The following is a 15,045-nucleotide window of genomic DNA, read 5'->3' as shown; positions in this document are numbered from 1 at the left end:
CTCTGGTTTATCGACAAACTTTGAACCATTCAGCCAAAAAAAGACCTTCAGTGGTTTGTTAGAATACTGAGCATCAGCTACAGGAGGTCTGTGTTGTGTTGTTTAGACGCCTGAGGCTGTTTGACTCCACAGCTCCACCAGAACTATGATGTTTGACAACCAAAACATCAGAATCTAAACTTCAAAATTGCTTATTTTAACCATAAAAGGGCCAGAAAATGTCCTGTTAAAGAATAACTTTCAATATCTGGGAGTTATTTACAATGTACTGCATGTTAAAATATTAACAATGTACACCAAGAAATGACACTGTACACGAAAAAAAAGTACAAGTACATTTTGCATTACCGTAATTAATTGTAGTTCTTACGGTAATCTCACTCCCGCTGTTGCAGGAAGCGCCTATACATAAATTTCCCTTTTATTTTGGCCTGTTTTTGGACATTGAGAAAAAAAAATTGTTAATACAGTATTTGAACATGCAGTAAATTGTAAATAACTGCCAGGTATCGGAAGTTATTCTGGAAGAATGGGCGAAAGCACTTAAACACAGGACATTTTCTGGCCCTTTTATGGTTATAATAGAATAAAGAGGAACATTTTCATTCATTTTATATTATTTTGTCCTCAAAGGTCTTCAGTTTTAATGATTTATTTGTGATATGGAGCAAAGAAAACAGAAAATATTCACATTTAAGAAGCTGAAAAATCACAGAAGCTTGTATTGTATCTTAATTATTTACAAAAAAAACAAACAGAATAATAGATTATCAAAACAGTTTCCTGTGTTGTTGATGACAGGTGTATCCAGAGAAGATTTTATGAAATTCTAAGTCAAAAACCGAGTAGTGTGGATGGAAAAAATAACCCATTATAAATCAGCTAAAGTCTCAGTCTCAGCATTCAGCTCCAGTTTCACCATCTACATATTCAAGATATTCTGCTGTTTCTTGTCATTTATGAGCAGATAATAAGCAGCGGGTGAATGAATGAATGATAGATGCCCATATATCGTCGTCTGACGGCCTCAGGAGAAAATGAAGAACAACACTGAAGCACAGAGAGCAGACACAAGGTGGCTGATCAAAATGATAAGATAAGCTTAAGCTTTATTGATCCCGGTGGGGATATTAAATCGATGTAGCAGGAAATTAACACAGACCCGAGCAGAGAAAACTGAATTTCAAAGAGTGCGCTGTGAGCCACATCAGGAAGTGGCTGACTCCTCTGCTTCCATTCATAATGTCAGAGATTTTACTTTCACTCTTTCACATCTGCAGCAGCAGCAGCAGCGTCGTCGTCACCACACTTACTCGACAATATCTAAATAACAGCCGTATCTTACAGTCTTTTCATGTCTCTGAGCAGTCAGCGAATCCAAATGGGATTTCACAGTTTTCTCTCTCTCAAATGAAAAGTGTTTACTTGGCAGCCAGTGAAAAACCATTATACAGGAAATACAGACCGCTGCCTCACGCCACATCAAGAAGTGACTTCAGATAAATCACGTATTTACTCATTTTTAGATCCTAACAATTTGCAGCTAAATTCAAACCGGCCGACTTCCTGTTGGATCCAGTTTTATGCGCGCAGATGTGTTTGTGGTCAGTCTCTAGTGTCACGTATGAAGTTTCGAGACAATCGGTCAGTGTATGGCAACTTAACAGGGAACTTCCTGTTTTGGGGTTGAAATTCGCCAAAATGCAGATGATTGCCGTGGCCACGCCTCTTTGAATCCACAAAAGATATCAATAATGTTTTGCCTTTGATTTGTCTCGTACAGACACGTTTTTTTGCGTCGGTACGACAAATGCAGTCAGAGGACTTTGGTCATTTACATAGGGTGCCAAAAATGAACGGCAAAATTCAAAATGGCCGACTTCCTGTTGACTTGAGGCCGTGGTTACGATCAACTTTTTTGTTCGTCTCAGGCTATAACGTCTCCCTGCCAAGTTTTGTGAAATCCGGTGGAACTCAACGTACGCCGAGGTTATATGGCACTTCCTGTTTCGTGGCAAATGGTCGAAATTTGTCCAAAGCGTAGGGGGTTGCTGTGGCCAAGCCATTTTGAACCCACAAAACCTTTTGACAACTTTTCACTTTTTATGTCATTACGACAAACACACTCGGACGAGTTTGCTCATTTACGTACTATGCAAATTGCCAACATTCAAAATGGCTGACTTCCTGTTGAGTTGAGGCCGTGGTTACGATCAACTTTTTTCCCACCAAGTTTCGGGAAATTTGGTGAAACTCAATATATGCCGAAGTTATAGGTCACTTCCTGTTTTTCGTGGCAAATGGTTGAAATTTGCCAAAACGCCGGTGGTTGCTGTGGCCACGCTGTTTTGAATCTGGAAAACCTTTTGACAACCTTTTACCTTTGATTTTTCCAGTACAAATAGGTGCATTTTTTTTTTTAAATGTCAGTTGGACAAACGCACTCGGACAAGGTCTCATTTACGTAGTGTGCAAATCGCGAAAATTAAAAATGGCCGTCTTCCTGTTGAGTTGAGGCCATGGTTACGATTGACTTTTTGTTCGTCTCGGGCTATAACGTCTTTCTGCCAAGTTTCAGGAAATTTGGTGGAACTCAATTTATGCTTAAGTTAAAGGTCACTTCCTGTTTCACGGCGAATGGACAAAATTCGCCCAAAAAATGCACTTGGACAAAAAATTTGAAATGGTCGACTTCCTGTTGAGTTGAGGCCATGGTTACGATCAACTTTTTTGTTCGTCTTGAACTATAACATCTTCCCACCAAGTTTCGGGAAATTTGGTGGAACACAGTTTTGCCTCTTTTCACCTTAGGTGGCACTATAGAGCCCTTGAGCAGCACACGGGTCTGGGAACTATGCCAATATCACATTTTCCTAACACCTGACCCCACCTTCAAGAGTTTTTATGCACGTTAACCCGCTCAGAAATGAGCGCAGTCTATTTCAGTTATTTATACAACAGACGTTGTGAAGTTTCACACATTTCCCACAGTCTGTCACACACAGAGTGAGAACTCGGTGTGTGCACACGTCAGCATCTGGATTTTTAATCTGTCAGCCGAGGCCAAGTCAAGTATGAGAAGAGGAACCTTTTTGAGATTTATTATGCAGCAGTGTCCACCGTCAGAGAGAGAGAGAGAGAGAGGGGAGAGGGTGAAACTAAATATGAAGAAATTCAAAATAATGAAAGAGCTTCTGGAAAAACTCAAATGTCAGATGTTTTAAATTACAAAATGGATGTAACATCGTTACCTTTGATAAGCACATGCTCAACATCACACAGTATCCAATCGTACAGATGGTCGGATCAAAGGGAGCTGCCAAAAAGTGCCCTTTGGTCGTTTGACTCTCATCATCACCACGCTGCACAGATGAATAAGTCATCGAAGTCAGCGCTGCCGTCTCCTCGGTTTCACCTCAGGGGGAAACAAGACTGCTGATCTGCTCAAGTTGCCTGGAGCTCATCCAATTTTTTGGGAAACTGAATCCTCCCCCCTCAATAAAGGACTTAAAAGTAACAGTGGAGCAGCAGCAACACAATCTGACGTCATGTGCTCATCCATCTTTAGGGAAGCGCTGCAACTAACGCTAAGGGCCAATTCCAATTCCTATCTTAACCCTCAAGCTCAACCCTTAATCTTAACCGGCCCTCAAAACCAAGTGTTGAGGGTTATTTTGTCACTTAGAAATGGGACACCCCTTAAATGCAGATACGTCTTCAGACTGTAGGGGGAAGAATAACGCGAAAGCTGCGTCCAGTCTGTCAACTCCAAAAAAAAAGAAGAAGAACACATTTACGTCAGGATTATTTATTACGATCCGTTTGTCAGTCAAGTTATTAGGTTGTCAGTTAGTTATAAGATGATACTCATACAAATACCACAACCACGGACATATTCAGCTGACAGTTACCACACACCACGGCTTATTGAAAAGTAAACCATAGCAAACGATCGCTTGTCCGCACCGGCCGACTATTGACAAAAGATCGTTAAATAAAAATAAATGTTACGCAACAATGACGTCAGTAATCCATAATATGGGCCTAAACTAAGATAATACAATGGTTTTCATCATTTTTATATCTCTATTGACAAAGAAAATACTTCATTTGTAGCGTACTCGTTTCGCTGCTTTCGGCGCAATCTCTGTTATGTCAAAACACGCAATGCATTCTGGGTAGCCCTTGCACCCAAGGGTGGTCTCGGAAAATCTCAATATTGAGGGCGATACGGCCCTTAAACTTGGCCCTCAACTTAATTTTTCTGAGAATCGGGACAGCACTTGCACTAGAGGGAGCGCGCATTTTTGAGATTGAGGGTTAAGCAAGGAATTGGAATTCACCCCAAGTTTACCATCGAATAATCGATTAGTCGAATAGTAATCCCTCGGTCCATCAAACGTTATAAAAATGTTGTTTTTAAACCTCCACAAGTCAAAACCATTCAGTTTGAATGGTTTCTCTGTTTGCTGGAGCAATGAAATGATCTGAAAACGTATGAATCATCTTCTACTTTTATAGAAACACGATGCACGTTAATCTATCTGCTTATTATTGTTTTCCCGAACACTTTAAGCCCCATCGGACCATATTCATCTGCTATAAAAACATAGAAAAACAAAACAAATGTGTTCTTTTTTAAAGTGTTGCTCAAAGTTATACTCGCAAAACAAGTGGAAAAATGAATGTTTAGAAATGGCTTTTAATCTTTCTTGGGCTCATTTTGAATATTGGACTGGACGAAAACAACCCTACATCCAATTTATATCATCATAAATCCATCCAAACCCATTTTTGTAGTGTTTTGAAAGGAGAGAAACTACTGAATCATCATCACATTTGGTATAATTGTAGTCAATGAGTTGCTGAAGGGGATCTATGGCATCTGTGTGCATGGACTCATTGTTAGCATGGTCGTTATCCTCTATTTTTCTTTGGTTTACTCAAATTTACTTTAGGCATAGTAACAGAAACAATATTTCTATCACTGTGTATACGTTCTCTGAGGTTTCCAGATGTCCTTAGACACCAAGAACATGCGTATGGACGTTAATATTGTGGAGCAATTCTTCATTTACTTTGCGTATGTCTTAAAGCTCACATAGAGTGGTCCTGTTGCACATATATGTTAGTCATGGAGGTCCACTTACATACATTAACTCGTTTTTATTGTCAAAAACCTCCTAGTTGCTGTAAACGAGTGGGTAGAAATACTCTTTTCTGACTCGGTTCCTCAGCCGCGATATTTCAGACTCAACTCTCTCTCACCCAGAAGACAGACTGTCTTGTGATTGGCCAGTACCCGGAAGTGACATATTCAGCACACCAGCTCTCAGAAGCACAGCTCCCCCCTCTGGAACGGTGGATGCACTGCTACTCATTATCAAAACATTGTTTTAATAGTGTTTAAAAATAGCTTTTTCACGACTCCCCGCCGCAGTCCCTTTACGTAACGGGACCGGGTTTTTTCAGAGATCTCGCTGAGACCGAGATTACAATAAAACACAGCGTTCTCAGCCGTGGCTGAACTGTTTGTTTTGAACCTTCAGGGCTTCGTAAACAAAGTAATGACGCAGATACACACTGAAAAACAGCGTTAATTGGAACTTCCGGTCTAGGTCAGCTTTAAAATATGGTCAGGGCTTAACAGGTTAAATGCTACTCTCTATGGAAATAATAGGCAGACGAGTACTGCGTTTCCCATTCAGACAGTCAGTGACGTGAACACAGGTAAAGAGGTCACCAGATGTTGGCGTTTAACTTGGATTACACTCGCCACAGAGGATCCAGCATGAAGGTGCACATTCCAGAAATGACCTCACCGCCGCCCGGCAGCACATTGAGCGTCGTAAAGACTCCTAAAGATGTCAGAAACTGAGGGGAAAGTGTCCGAGCAGATTTGTTTTCATAAGCGGTTTAAAGACCAGTATGATGACATGTTCACTGATGGTTACACAAAGAAGAAAGAATATGTCATAAAAGACAAACGGGGGGGAAGAAAAGGAGCATTGATGGGACCTGTGCCGAGATTGATCGGTGTATTACTTACAGTATAGAGTTCATTTGTCACTTTCACCAGCTCCTCGTGCATCTGGATCCCAATGTCCTTGCTCTGAAACACAGAAAAAAGAGAAAAAACAGCGGTGAGACGACAAATAAACACCCGAGCTGTCGGCGGGCGAGCGACCTGCTGAAACAAGAATGCTGACACTTGGAGTACACGGACGCAGTGACTTTGTTGAGTCAGAGAAAACTAATCTATATCAAAAACTTTCAGGATGGTTGGTCAACGACTTTAGTGCGCGGACGTCACGGGGGTAAATCGTACATTTAGACATTTAGCAGACGCTTTCATCCAAGTGCAGAAGGAGATCATGCAGGTCATTCCATCTGCTTGGAACGACACGTAAAGTCTGGATTGTCTTGTGTGGGGTGTTGACACCACGAGATGACAATCCTTGGATGAATGGAGTAGTCGAGGGCTAACATAAGATCATTTAAGTAGGTGGGAGCAGACCCATGGAGAACTTTGTAGGCTAGCATCAGTGATCTAACAGTAGCCACAGAGGATCTGGACCATCTGTAGCAGTACTGCTACAGATGGTCAAGAGCTAGTTCCAGAGCTAACGGGTTGTGAGGCCTGTTAGCAGCAGGATAAATCCTATTTACTTTTCATGTAGCATCACCACCACCACCACCAGGTCGTGGTCTCCATAATCCAGAGAGCTTGAACCTTACTCTACTCCAGTCCAAATGGTTTTGTTTCACAGCTTCAAAGGGCAGTTTAAAGATTTTAAGACTTGTTCTGATAAATCACTTAGCAATCCAGCTGATAAAAACATAAAAAAGGTTTTCAGGAACACGGATTGGACTGTGGGGGCAAAATGATTGTGATACCACATGATTTGTTCTCCACATGAGGGCCGTCGGGGCTGCTGGTGCCAATCCAAGCTGACATAGGGTAAAAAAGGCGAGGTTCACCTCGGACAGGTCGCCATATTCTCTCTCACATTCACACCTACGGTTAATTTAGAGTGTCCAATTGACCTAATTCCCATAGTACATGTTTTTGGACTGTCAAACCCACCCAACATGCAAATTCCAAGCAGAAAGACCCTTTTTCCAACCACGTCTCAAACCCAGGTCTAACCGTGTGGTCCTACCGGAGACCCATCCATCCAACCATTATCTACCACTTTATCCTCCACCAGAGGGCCGCGGGAGGTGCTGTGCCTATCCCGCGATAAGCGGGGAACACCCTGGACAGTTCATCAGTCCATCGCAGGGCCACATATAGAGACAAACAACCATTCACTCACACTTTCACGCCTACGGTCAATTTAGAGTGACCTAATCCCTGTACTGCATGTTTTTGGACTGTGGGAGGAAGGGAAGAACATGCACACTCCTTGCAGAAAGACCCTTGTTCCAACCGGGGCTCGAACCAAGGAACCTGGGTCTTCTTGCTCCAAAGGCGAGAGCATTAAGAAAGGCGTCTGATCAATGTTATTCATCATAAGTTTCAAATTCTAACCCATCACCACATACTTCCCTCCCCACCTGCAACCAGCCACTGTTTTACAGCCAAATATGAAACATCATTGAAGAGAAAAACAACTAAAAAGATAATTTTCTAGATTTCAAAATAAGACATCCTTATTATAGACAAGGGACACGTTGTTGAACGTCACAATTAAGTATGAAAGACCTCCTTCAGACTTTAGCATTCACGCTCCCACATGTGTGATGTGCATCGAGAGGGTGATGATGAGGTGTGACATCTTCTAACAAAGAGAAAACACTCTGTGTGTCGATGATGTTTTTTTGCTCCACAGACAAATCAGTAACCCATCAAACACGCCATACATTTCCACGCTTTTTTATGCCTCGTCTCGATAACGACACATTGCTCGTGCCGTTATTTCTCTCCAGTATCATCCATTTTGTTCAATCAAATTACACCAAAACAGAGGGAGAAATGAGGGGAAATGTCGTCTCGGGACGGCGGCGGAATGGAACATGCGTTTATTTGAGGTGAGAAAACAACGTCTAATGTCTCGGCGTGGTGATGTGACACATTCAAACAAAGAAAAGCAACACCTTCTCTGCAGGGGAAAGTCGTCGCCGTCTGAGAGAGAAAAAAACAACGCAGACACAATCTGCAACAGGAAGCTGGTGGAGCTGCTCTCAACAATGTGACTATAATGCATTTATGCATTTACACGTTATTGATTTGTCTTTAAAGTTACCAAGTCGTTGTGGTCGAGCTCATTAAATCCACTGTTTGATTTACTGTTTTTCTTCTAGGACTTTTCACTTACTGAAATAATGTGGAGGGACTTAAAATGTCTGTGTGGACTTCTTTCTGGCTTAATTTAACCATAGAAGGGCCAGAAAATGGCACATAATACTCAATATCTGGTAGTTATTTTCAATTAACTGAACACCAGTTTTGCTGTGTGTAAATCAGTACCTGAGGATGAATAACAAGGATAATCTTACAGGGTTTTTTTTTTCCTAAATTGTTGAAACACAACAACAACAAGAGACCACCACAGCATGAAACGACTGCCTTGAACTTCCTGATTGAACTGATTGTAATTGCTGTGCGAGGACTGGAAGAAACTGCAAACTACGACCTATCACAAAAGCAGATTGCGATGATGAATGAGAGTTCAGTTCAGTTCAGTTCGGTGTTAAGGAAGGGGGACAAAACAACTGATGCTTACACTCATACAGTTTGTAACAATTAACTAATAGGAATCTATAATCAATTATAAACTAAAACTTGAGGACCTTTATCGATCTGTGTTACTTCCTTATTGTGTCTTCAAACTCTCACAGGACTCTGGTGGCTCGCGAGCAAAGACTTAACGTTTAATCTTTATCCTTCAATCATATCATCGAGCTTCTCAGGTCCAAATGCTTTTTGTTGAATCATTATGAAGGGAGGAAATGGAAATTGCAGAAAAGCATTATTATATTATCTCAAAACAGCAAAACTGTCCAATAGTTGTTTTTCCTTTATATCAGAGAGAAATAATCTTTTATGTTTTTTGTATGAAAATTATTTTCATTTATTTATTTTCATTTATTTTACTTCTATTTGAAGTTGAGCAGTGATAGATTTACAATACAATAAATTACAATAAACAAAGAATGTATCAAAATTACAATACTACGGAAGCGTATGGCATTCACCTAAAATCATTTGTAAAAAGGCTCTATATTTACAAGATGCTAACGTACGTAAATAGTTCCACGTGACATGTTGAAGTAACTATCGAGAATTGTAGATTGGCTATTCAAATGAGCGGTTGGCTAAATCTTGTTGAACTTTTTTTTTCGTAAAAACAGAACCCCAAAAAAACTCATAAAAATGGACGACGGAGAAAAAAAAAAAATGTAAAAACAGACCCAGAAAATAAAATCTCATAAAAACAGAACCCGAAAAAAATCTAGTAAAAACCGGCCCCCGAAAAAAAATCTCGTATAAACGGACCCCAAAAAAAAAAATCTCGTAAAAACAGAATCCGAAAAAAAAAAATCTCATAAAAACAGAATCGAAAAAAAAGTTGGAAAAACAGACCCCCCCCCAAAGAAAAAATAATGTAAAAACAGACCCCGAAAATAAAATCTCATAAAAACAGAACCCGAAAAAAATCTCGTAAAAACAGACACGGAAAAAAAATCAAATAAAAACAGAACCCGGAAAGAAAAAAAATTCATAAAAACGAACCCCGAAAAAAAAAATCTCGGAAAAACGGAGCCTTTTCAAAAAAATAATGCAATAGCTTCTGTACAATGTGAGTCAAACTATAATTTCGGATGAATTATTGTCTTGATCTGAACAAATCTTATTCCACAGACTGAAGAGAACGTCTTTGTTTCACACAGATCTGCACAAAATATCACACAGTAATCGTGTTTTTCAAAGAATGGCCATTCCCTCTGAGTTCGCGAATCATATCGTAATAATTTTCCTGTCAAAATCATCGCAAATTACATGTGAATTCAAAATCGTTGTGCTGCTGCCGTCGTCGTTGTTGTTGTGCTGCTAACAAGACACGTCTTTGTCTTCACTTTCCTGCTGTGTGTGAAACTGTGAGACGTCGTGACTCAGCAATTATGCACAATGCTCGCGTCACATGTGAGTCATTATGGGATGGCAAGATTTTCTCTTCCTCTCTCTCTGAGGAGGAGGGGGAGGAGGTACGACCAAAACAAACGACACTGCACCCAAACAGACAAAGACTATGTAAACAGTAAACACAGGCAGAGCAAATACACACAGCTCAGAGATCACCACATAAACACATCAAAGTTCACTTTATTTTCTGCTGCAAGAGCAAAAAAAAACAAAAACTTCCTACTGTTTTGACAGAAACTCATAAAACAAAGTTTTGTGCCTCACCTTAAACTGGATTAGGAAATGAACCCGGAGGAAAAGGAAAATATTAGCAGTGATACAGAGGGGATTTGTTTTATTTGCTTTTATGTGGAAAGCAGGGGAGTTAAGTCTTATTCAAACAAGCCCTGGACTGAATGTGGCAAAATGAGGAAAAAGAAATGCTCAGCGGGCTCCGGCAGCTGGTGAATGAACGGCATCTGTATGCATCAGTGACTGCAGAGGCTCAGAGAGAACAGCGAGGATTCAACCAGCAGCGAGTGAGCGACTGTGATGCAACGCAGTGTAAGAGAGCTCCAGTCAGACAAACTGTACGCCTGCAGACTCCTAAAACCTGTAAAAACTAGATCTGTACTGTATTGCATAAAAATCCTCTTCACAACCCTATTGTAAACTGTTATGCTAGCCGTTATGCTAGCTTGCTAAATCCAAACGAGACAGTTGAAAAGCAAAGATGAAAAGCTGCCAACAACTGGTGTCAGTCGCAAATGAGGGTTAGTTTTTGGGGAAAAGCTAACCCTAGTTCAAAGAAATGACGCAGAGCGATACTAAACCAGAGTGAACAACGTTTGAACGGTTAGCGACAACTGAAAGACCAGTAAAAAATCCTCTTCACAACCCGATCGTGAACTATTATGCTAGCTGTTATGCTATGCCATAAAATCCAAACGAGAAAGTTTGCAGCAATCTTATGACAAAGATGAAAAGCTACCAACAACTGATGGCGTTTGCAAACGAAAGGCAAGTTTTTGGGGAAAAGCTAACCCTACTGCCAAGAAAAAGGCTGATGCAGAGCAGATCCAAGACCAGAGTGAACATCGTTTGCTGCGTTTGAACGGTTAGCGACAACTGAAAACCCAGAATTGCTTAAAAATCCTCTTCACAACCCGATTGTAAACTATTATGCTAGCTGTTATGCTAGTTATGCTAGCTTTACTAAATCCAAACGAGACCGTTTGCAGCAACGTTACAACAGAAAAGCTGCCAACAAATGGTGTCCGTCGCCAACGAAAGGCAAGTTTTTGGGGAAAAGCTAACCCTACTGCCAAGAAAAAGGCTGATGCAGAGCAGATCCAAGACCAGAGTGAACATCGTTTGCTGCGTTTGAACGGTTAGCGACAACTGAAAACCCAGAATTGCTTAAAAATCCTCTTCACAACCCGATTGTAAACTATTATGCTAGCTGTTATGCTAGTTATGCTAGCTTTACTAAATCCAAACGAGACCGTTTGCAGCAACGTTACAACAGAAAAGCTGCCAACAAATGGTGTCCGTCGCCAACGAAAGGCAAGTTTTTGGGGAAAAAGTAACCCTACTGCCAAGAAAAAGGCTGATGCAGAGCAGATCCAAGACCAGAGTGAACATCTTTTGTTGTGGTGGCGACAACTGAAAGCCCAGTATTGCTTAAAAATCCTCTTCACAACCCTATAATAAACTATTATGCTAGCTGTTATGCTAGCTTGCTAAATCCAAAACGAGACAGTTTGCAGCAATGTTATGACAAAGATGAAAAGCTGCCAACAACTGGTGTCGGTCACAATGAGGGTTAGTTTTTGGGGAAAAGCTAACCCTACTGCCAAGAAAAAGGCTGACATCTTTTGCTGCGTTTGAAAGGTTAGCGACAACTGAAAGTCCAGAAAGGGCTGCAGAGTGATGACATGGTGGCGACAACTGTTTCTACTGGACGGGTAGTTCGTCAATCTGTATGCCTGTGCTCTGGAGGCGTGGCTTCGGAGGGAAGAAGTCTGAAGAAAAGGGGCGTGGCCTTTTTAATTCAAAATGTTGCCTGATCTAACTGTTTTTCCAGGATCTCCAACCCTACCTTAAAGACAAAAAATTGTAGCTCCCAAACATTTTTTACTTTCATATATTCTACATGATGATGTTTTATTCTGGGAAATGTTGATCTGAAAAAAGTCCATATTTCTGACACCCATGAGGAAAATTGGAAGTAGAGTGGAGCTCACCTGAAAACAGGGATTGCGGTGTTTGGAAAAAGACCTCAGTCATGTCTGCTGACAGTGAGCCAAACCATCTAATCTACACAATAGGAGGGCAGGGCAGAGAAATTGGCTTTACCCCACATCTCATACTGACACTAGGGCTGCAACTAGCAATTATTTCCACAGTACAACGTAATCTAGTACTTTTTTAGTTTGTAAAATGTCAGAAAAGTTTGAAAATTGTTGATCAAACCTGGCAAAGAAACCAGAAAATATCACATCTAAGAAGCTGGAAAAAGACCACAAGTTGAAATAGTAAGAGATTTTTAAGCTAAATATACAGAAATAGTGAACAAAGACAGAGGGAGGAAAGCTTTACTGACCTTCTTAAAGAGGCGGATGACATCCTCGCTGATCTGGGCCAGACGGAGGATGACGTTGTTGGTGTAGATGTCGCTCAGAGTGGAGTGGTCGCGGCTCTCACGCCTCGTCTGGTTCAGCACCAGGTACCAGCAGTTTACCGAGGACAGCAGGTGCTGGTCTTTCCTATCAAACAGATTCAAAGAAACACATGATTTGTTCAACGAATCTCAGGGGGTTAAAAGTGAGTTGATGAACCATGATTGAAGATGTTTGGAACGGACATATTTCTGTGAGGGTCATGGATGTTGGGAGCAAATAGTCAGGAAGATTCATCTTTTGCATTTCCTGAATTTCAAAAATTCATTAAAATTATTCCTTAATAGGTTTGCAAATATTTTCAACAGATCCTTGTTCAGGGCGATGCCGACTATTATGATGGTAAATTTCAAGTCATTCCGAGATACTTTTTGTTTTTGAGAAGAAAGTCAGCTCACTGTCAAAGTGCAGCAGGGCAAATGCATCATTTCCTGAATTTCAAAAATTCATTAAAATTATTCCTTAAGAGATTTACAAATATTTCGGATGTTCAGGGCGATGCAGACTATTATGATGGTAAATTTCAAGTCATTCCGAGATACTTTTTTTTTTTGCTGTTACGCCGCTTTCTGCCTGGTGGTAGCATGATAAATCAGTGAAAATTAAAATTCCTCCAAAAAATTTGAAAATCAAGGATGCACACCATCGGGCCATGCTCAACCCATATCCAAAGTCTTCGTGGCGATCTGACTAACGGTCAGCGAGCTATGCCTGTCACAGAAGCACACACACACAGAGACACAACTTGCTTGAACACAACGGCTCTAGTTGCTGCATAATCTGTTTAAACGATCTCTGCCTGAGGGGCTTTCAAATATAAAGACACAATCCCGTCAAAGCCATACCCAACGTCTGGACGGCCGCTATCTGAGCATTAATCAATCAACCGAACCCAGAGGAAGAAAGAAAGAAAGAGAGGAGGTGGACGATGGAGTTGAACTGTGAAGACGACGATGAAGATCAGAGAAGCCTCCATAACGTTAATCACATCCAATGACGCTGATATCACGTTACTCCAGAGTGCCGTTTCGCCATTATTCCTTCACTTAACACTCGCCCCAAACAGGATACAAGCACCATGCCATCATTTATGACTTGAACCATGCGTCTTCAATATTAAACTGGTTATTGAGACCTAAGAAAATGAGTCAGATGATTTCTTTTTACAACCGGATTGACTGGACGTGATTTCTGCTGCGGTGGATTAGTGGTTAGCACTGGCACTGGGTTTCCCTCCAGGATTTAAACAAAACTAATTTAATATTGTTTGGGAAAACGTAAGAGTATTGATAATGTAAACATAGACATTAGAGCGTAAATGAAATGACATTCCTTGGCGTGATCGTAGACCACAAAATCAGTTGGAAACCACACATTAAATACGTTAGATGGAAGTTGGCATGGAGCAGATCATCATCCTGGAGAAAACAAGGCGTATTCTCAATCAGAAAGCACTACATATTATTATATTGCTCATTACTTTTACCATACTCACAATATTAATGGATTTCTACTATTTTGAAGCTTTTTTCACGATTCAAACAAGATTTCTGATCGTTTCAGCTTCAAAAATGTGAATATTTTCTGGTTTCTTTGCTCCAGATAAGCATAGAAATCCTTAAAAGTGAATCATTGACCTCCACCAAGGAGGTATACAACATAACATAATGAAAACTCACAGACGGATTTGGATGAAATTTTCAGGAAATGTCCGCAATGGGACCAGGGACAAGTGATAAAATTTTGGCAGCGATCCGTGGACGCTAACACTGGTTACAGCGCAGGGTGTATTCTGAAGGCACTGAGCTGCCTTGGCGGAGGTCTGCGCTCTCCGAGTGCTTTTCTAGTTTTGTCGTTTGATTGCGGACCAAACGAGTCATTGGAGAACATCGTCATGTCCAGGTTTGACAAACGCTGATTAACATTTTTTGAACCAAGCGATTATACTTGATGAATCGAGTAAATAATCGGCAGATTCATCTATTGTGAAAACAAATGTTAGTTGCAGCGTCAGCGTAGAAAAACAATTGAAGTGACTCTTTTATAGTTATTTTAACGCAGCTTTACTGTGTGTACATTCAAATATCACATGAGAACAATAGCATGCAACAGTGTCTTACTAATTATACAACATGTAATTTCAGCAGCAATAAGTCTGAATCTTTGGGTGGCTCACGATTCTTAGGGTCACGATTCGATTCAAACGATTCGATTCAAACGATTCTCGAATATTGA

General features: G+C 40.7%; 1 protein-coding gene across 1 annotated transcript in view; it reads right to left on the bottom strand.

Moving 5' to 3' along the window:
* srgap3 (SLIT-ROBO Rho GTPase activating protein 3) overlaps window positions 1–15,045 on the bottom strand; it is a gene marked incomplete at its 3' end in the record, with an annotated part of 75,895 nt that overhangs the window by 30,548 nt on the left and 30,302 nt on the right. Inside the window, exons 3-4 of the mRNA XM_083892003.1 lie at window positions 12,735–12,897; window positions 6,050–6,112 (exon numbers count right to left, since the gene is read on the bottom strand). Of these exons, the coding sequence (XP_083748129.1) occupies window positions 6,050–6,112; window positions 12,735–12,897 (226 nt within the window). The remainder of the gene's footprint in view (window positions 1–6,049; window positions 6,113–12,734; window positions 12,898–15,045) is intronic.

Source organism: Microchirus variegatus, assembly GCF_963457635.1.
Source record: "Microchirus variegatus genome assembly, chromosome: 7".
Lineage (NCBI taxonomy): Eukaryota > Metazoa > Chordata > Actinopteri > Pleuronectiformes > Soleidae > Microchirus > Microchirus variegatus.
The sequence above is the reverse complement of the archived record's forward strand: the minus strand, read 5'-3'. Positions and strand labels throughout refer to the sequence as shown.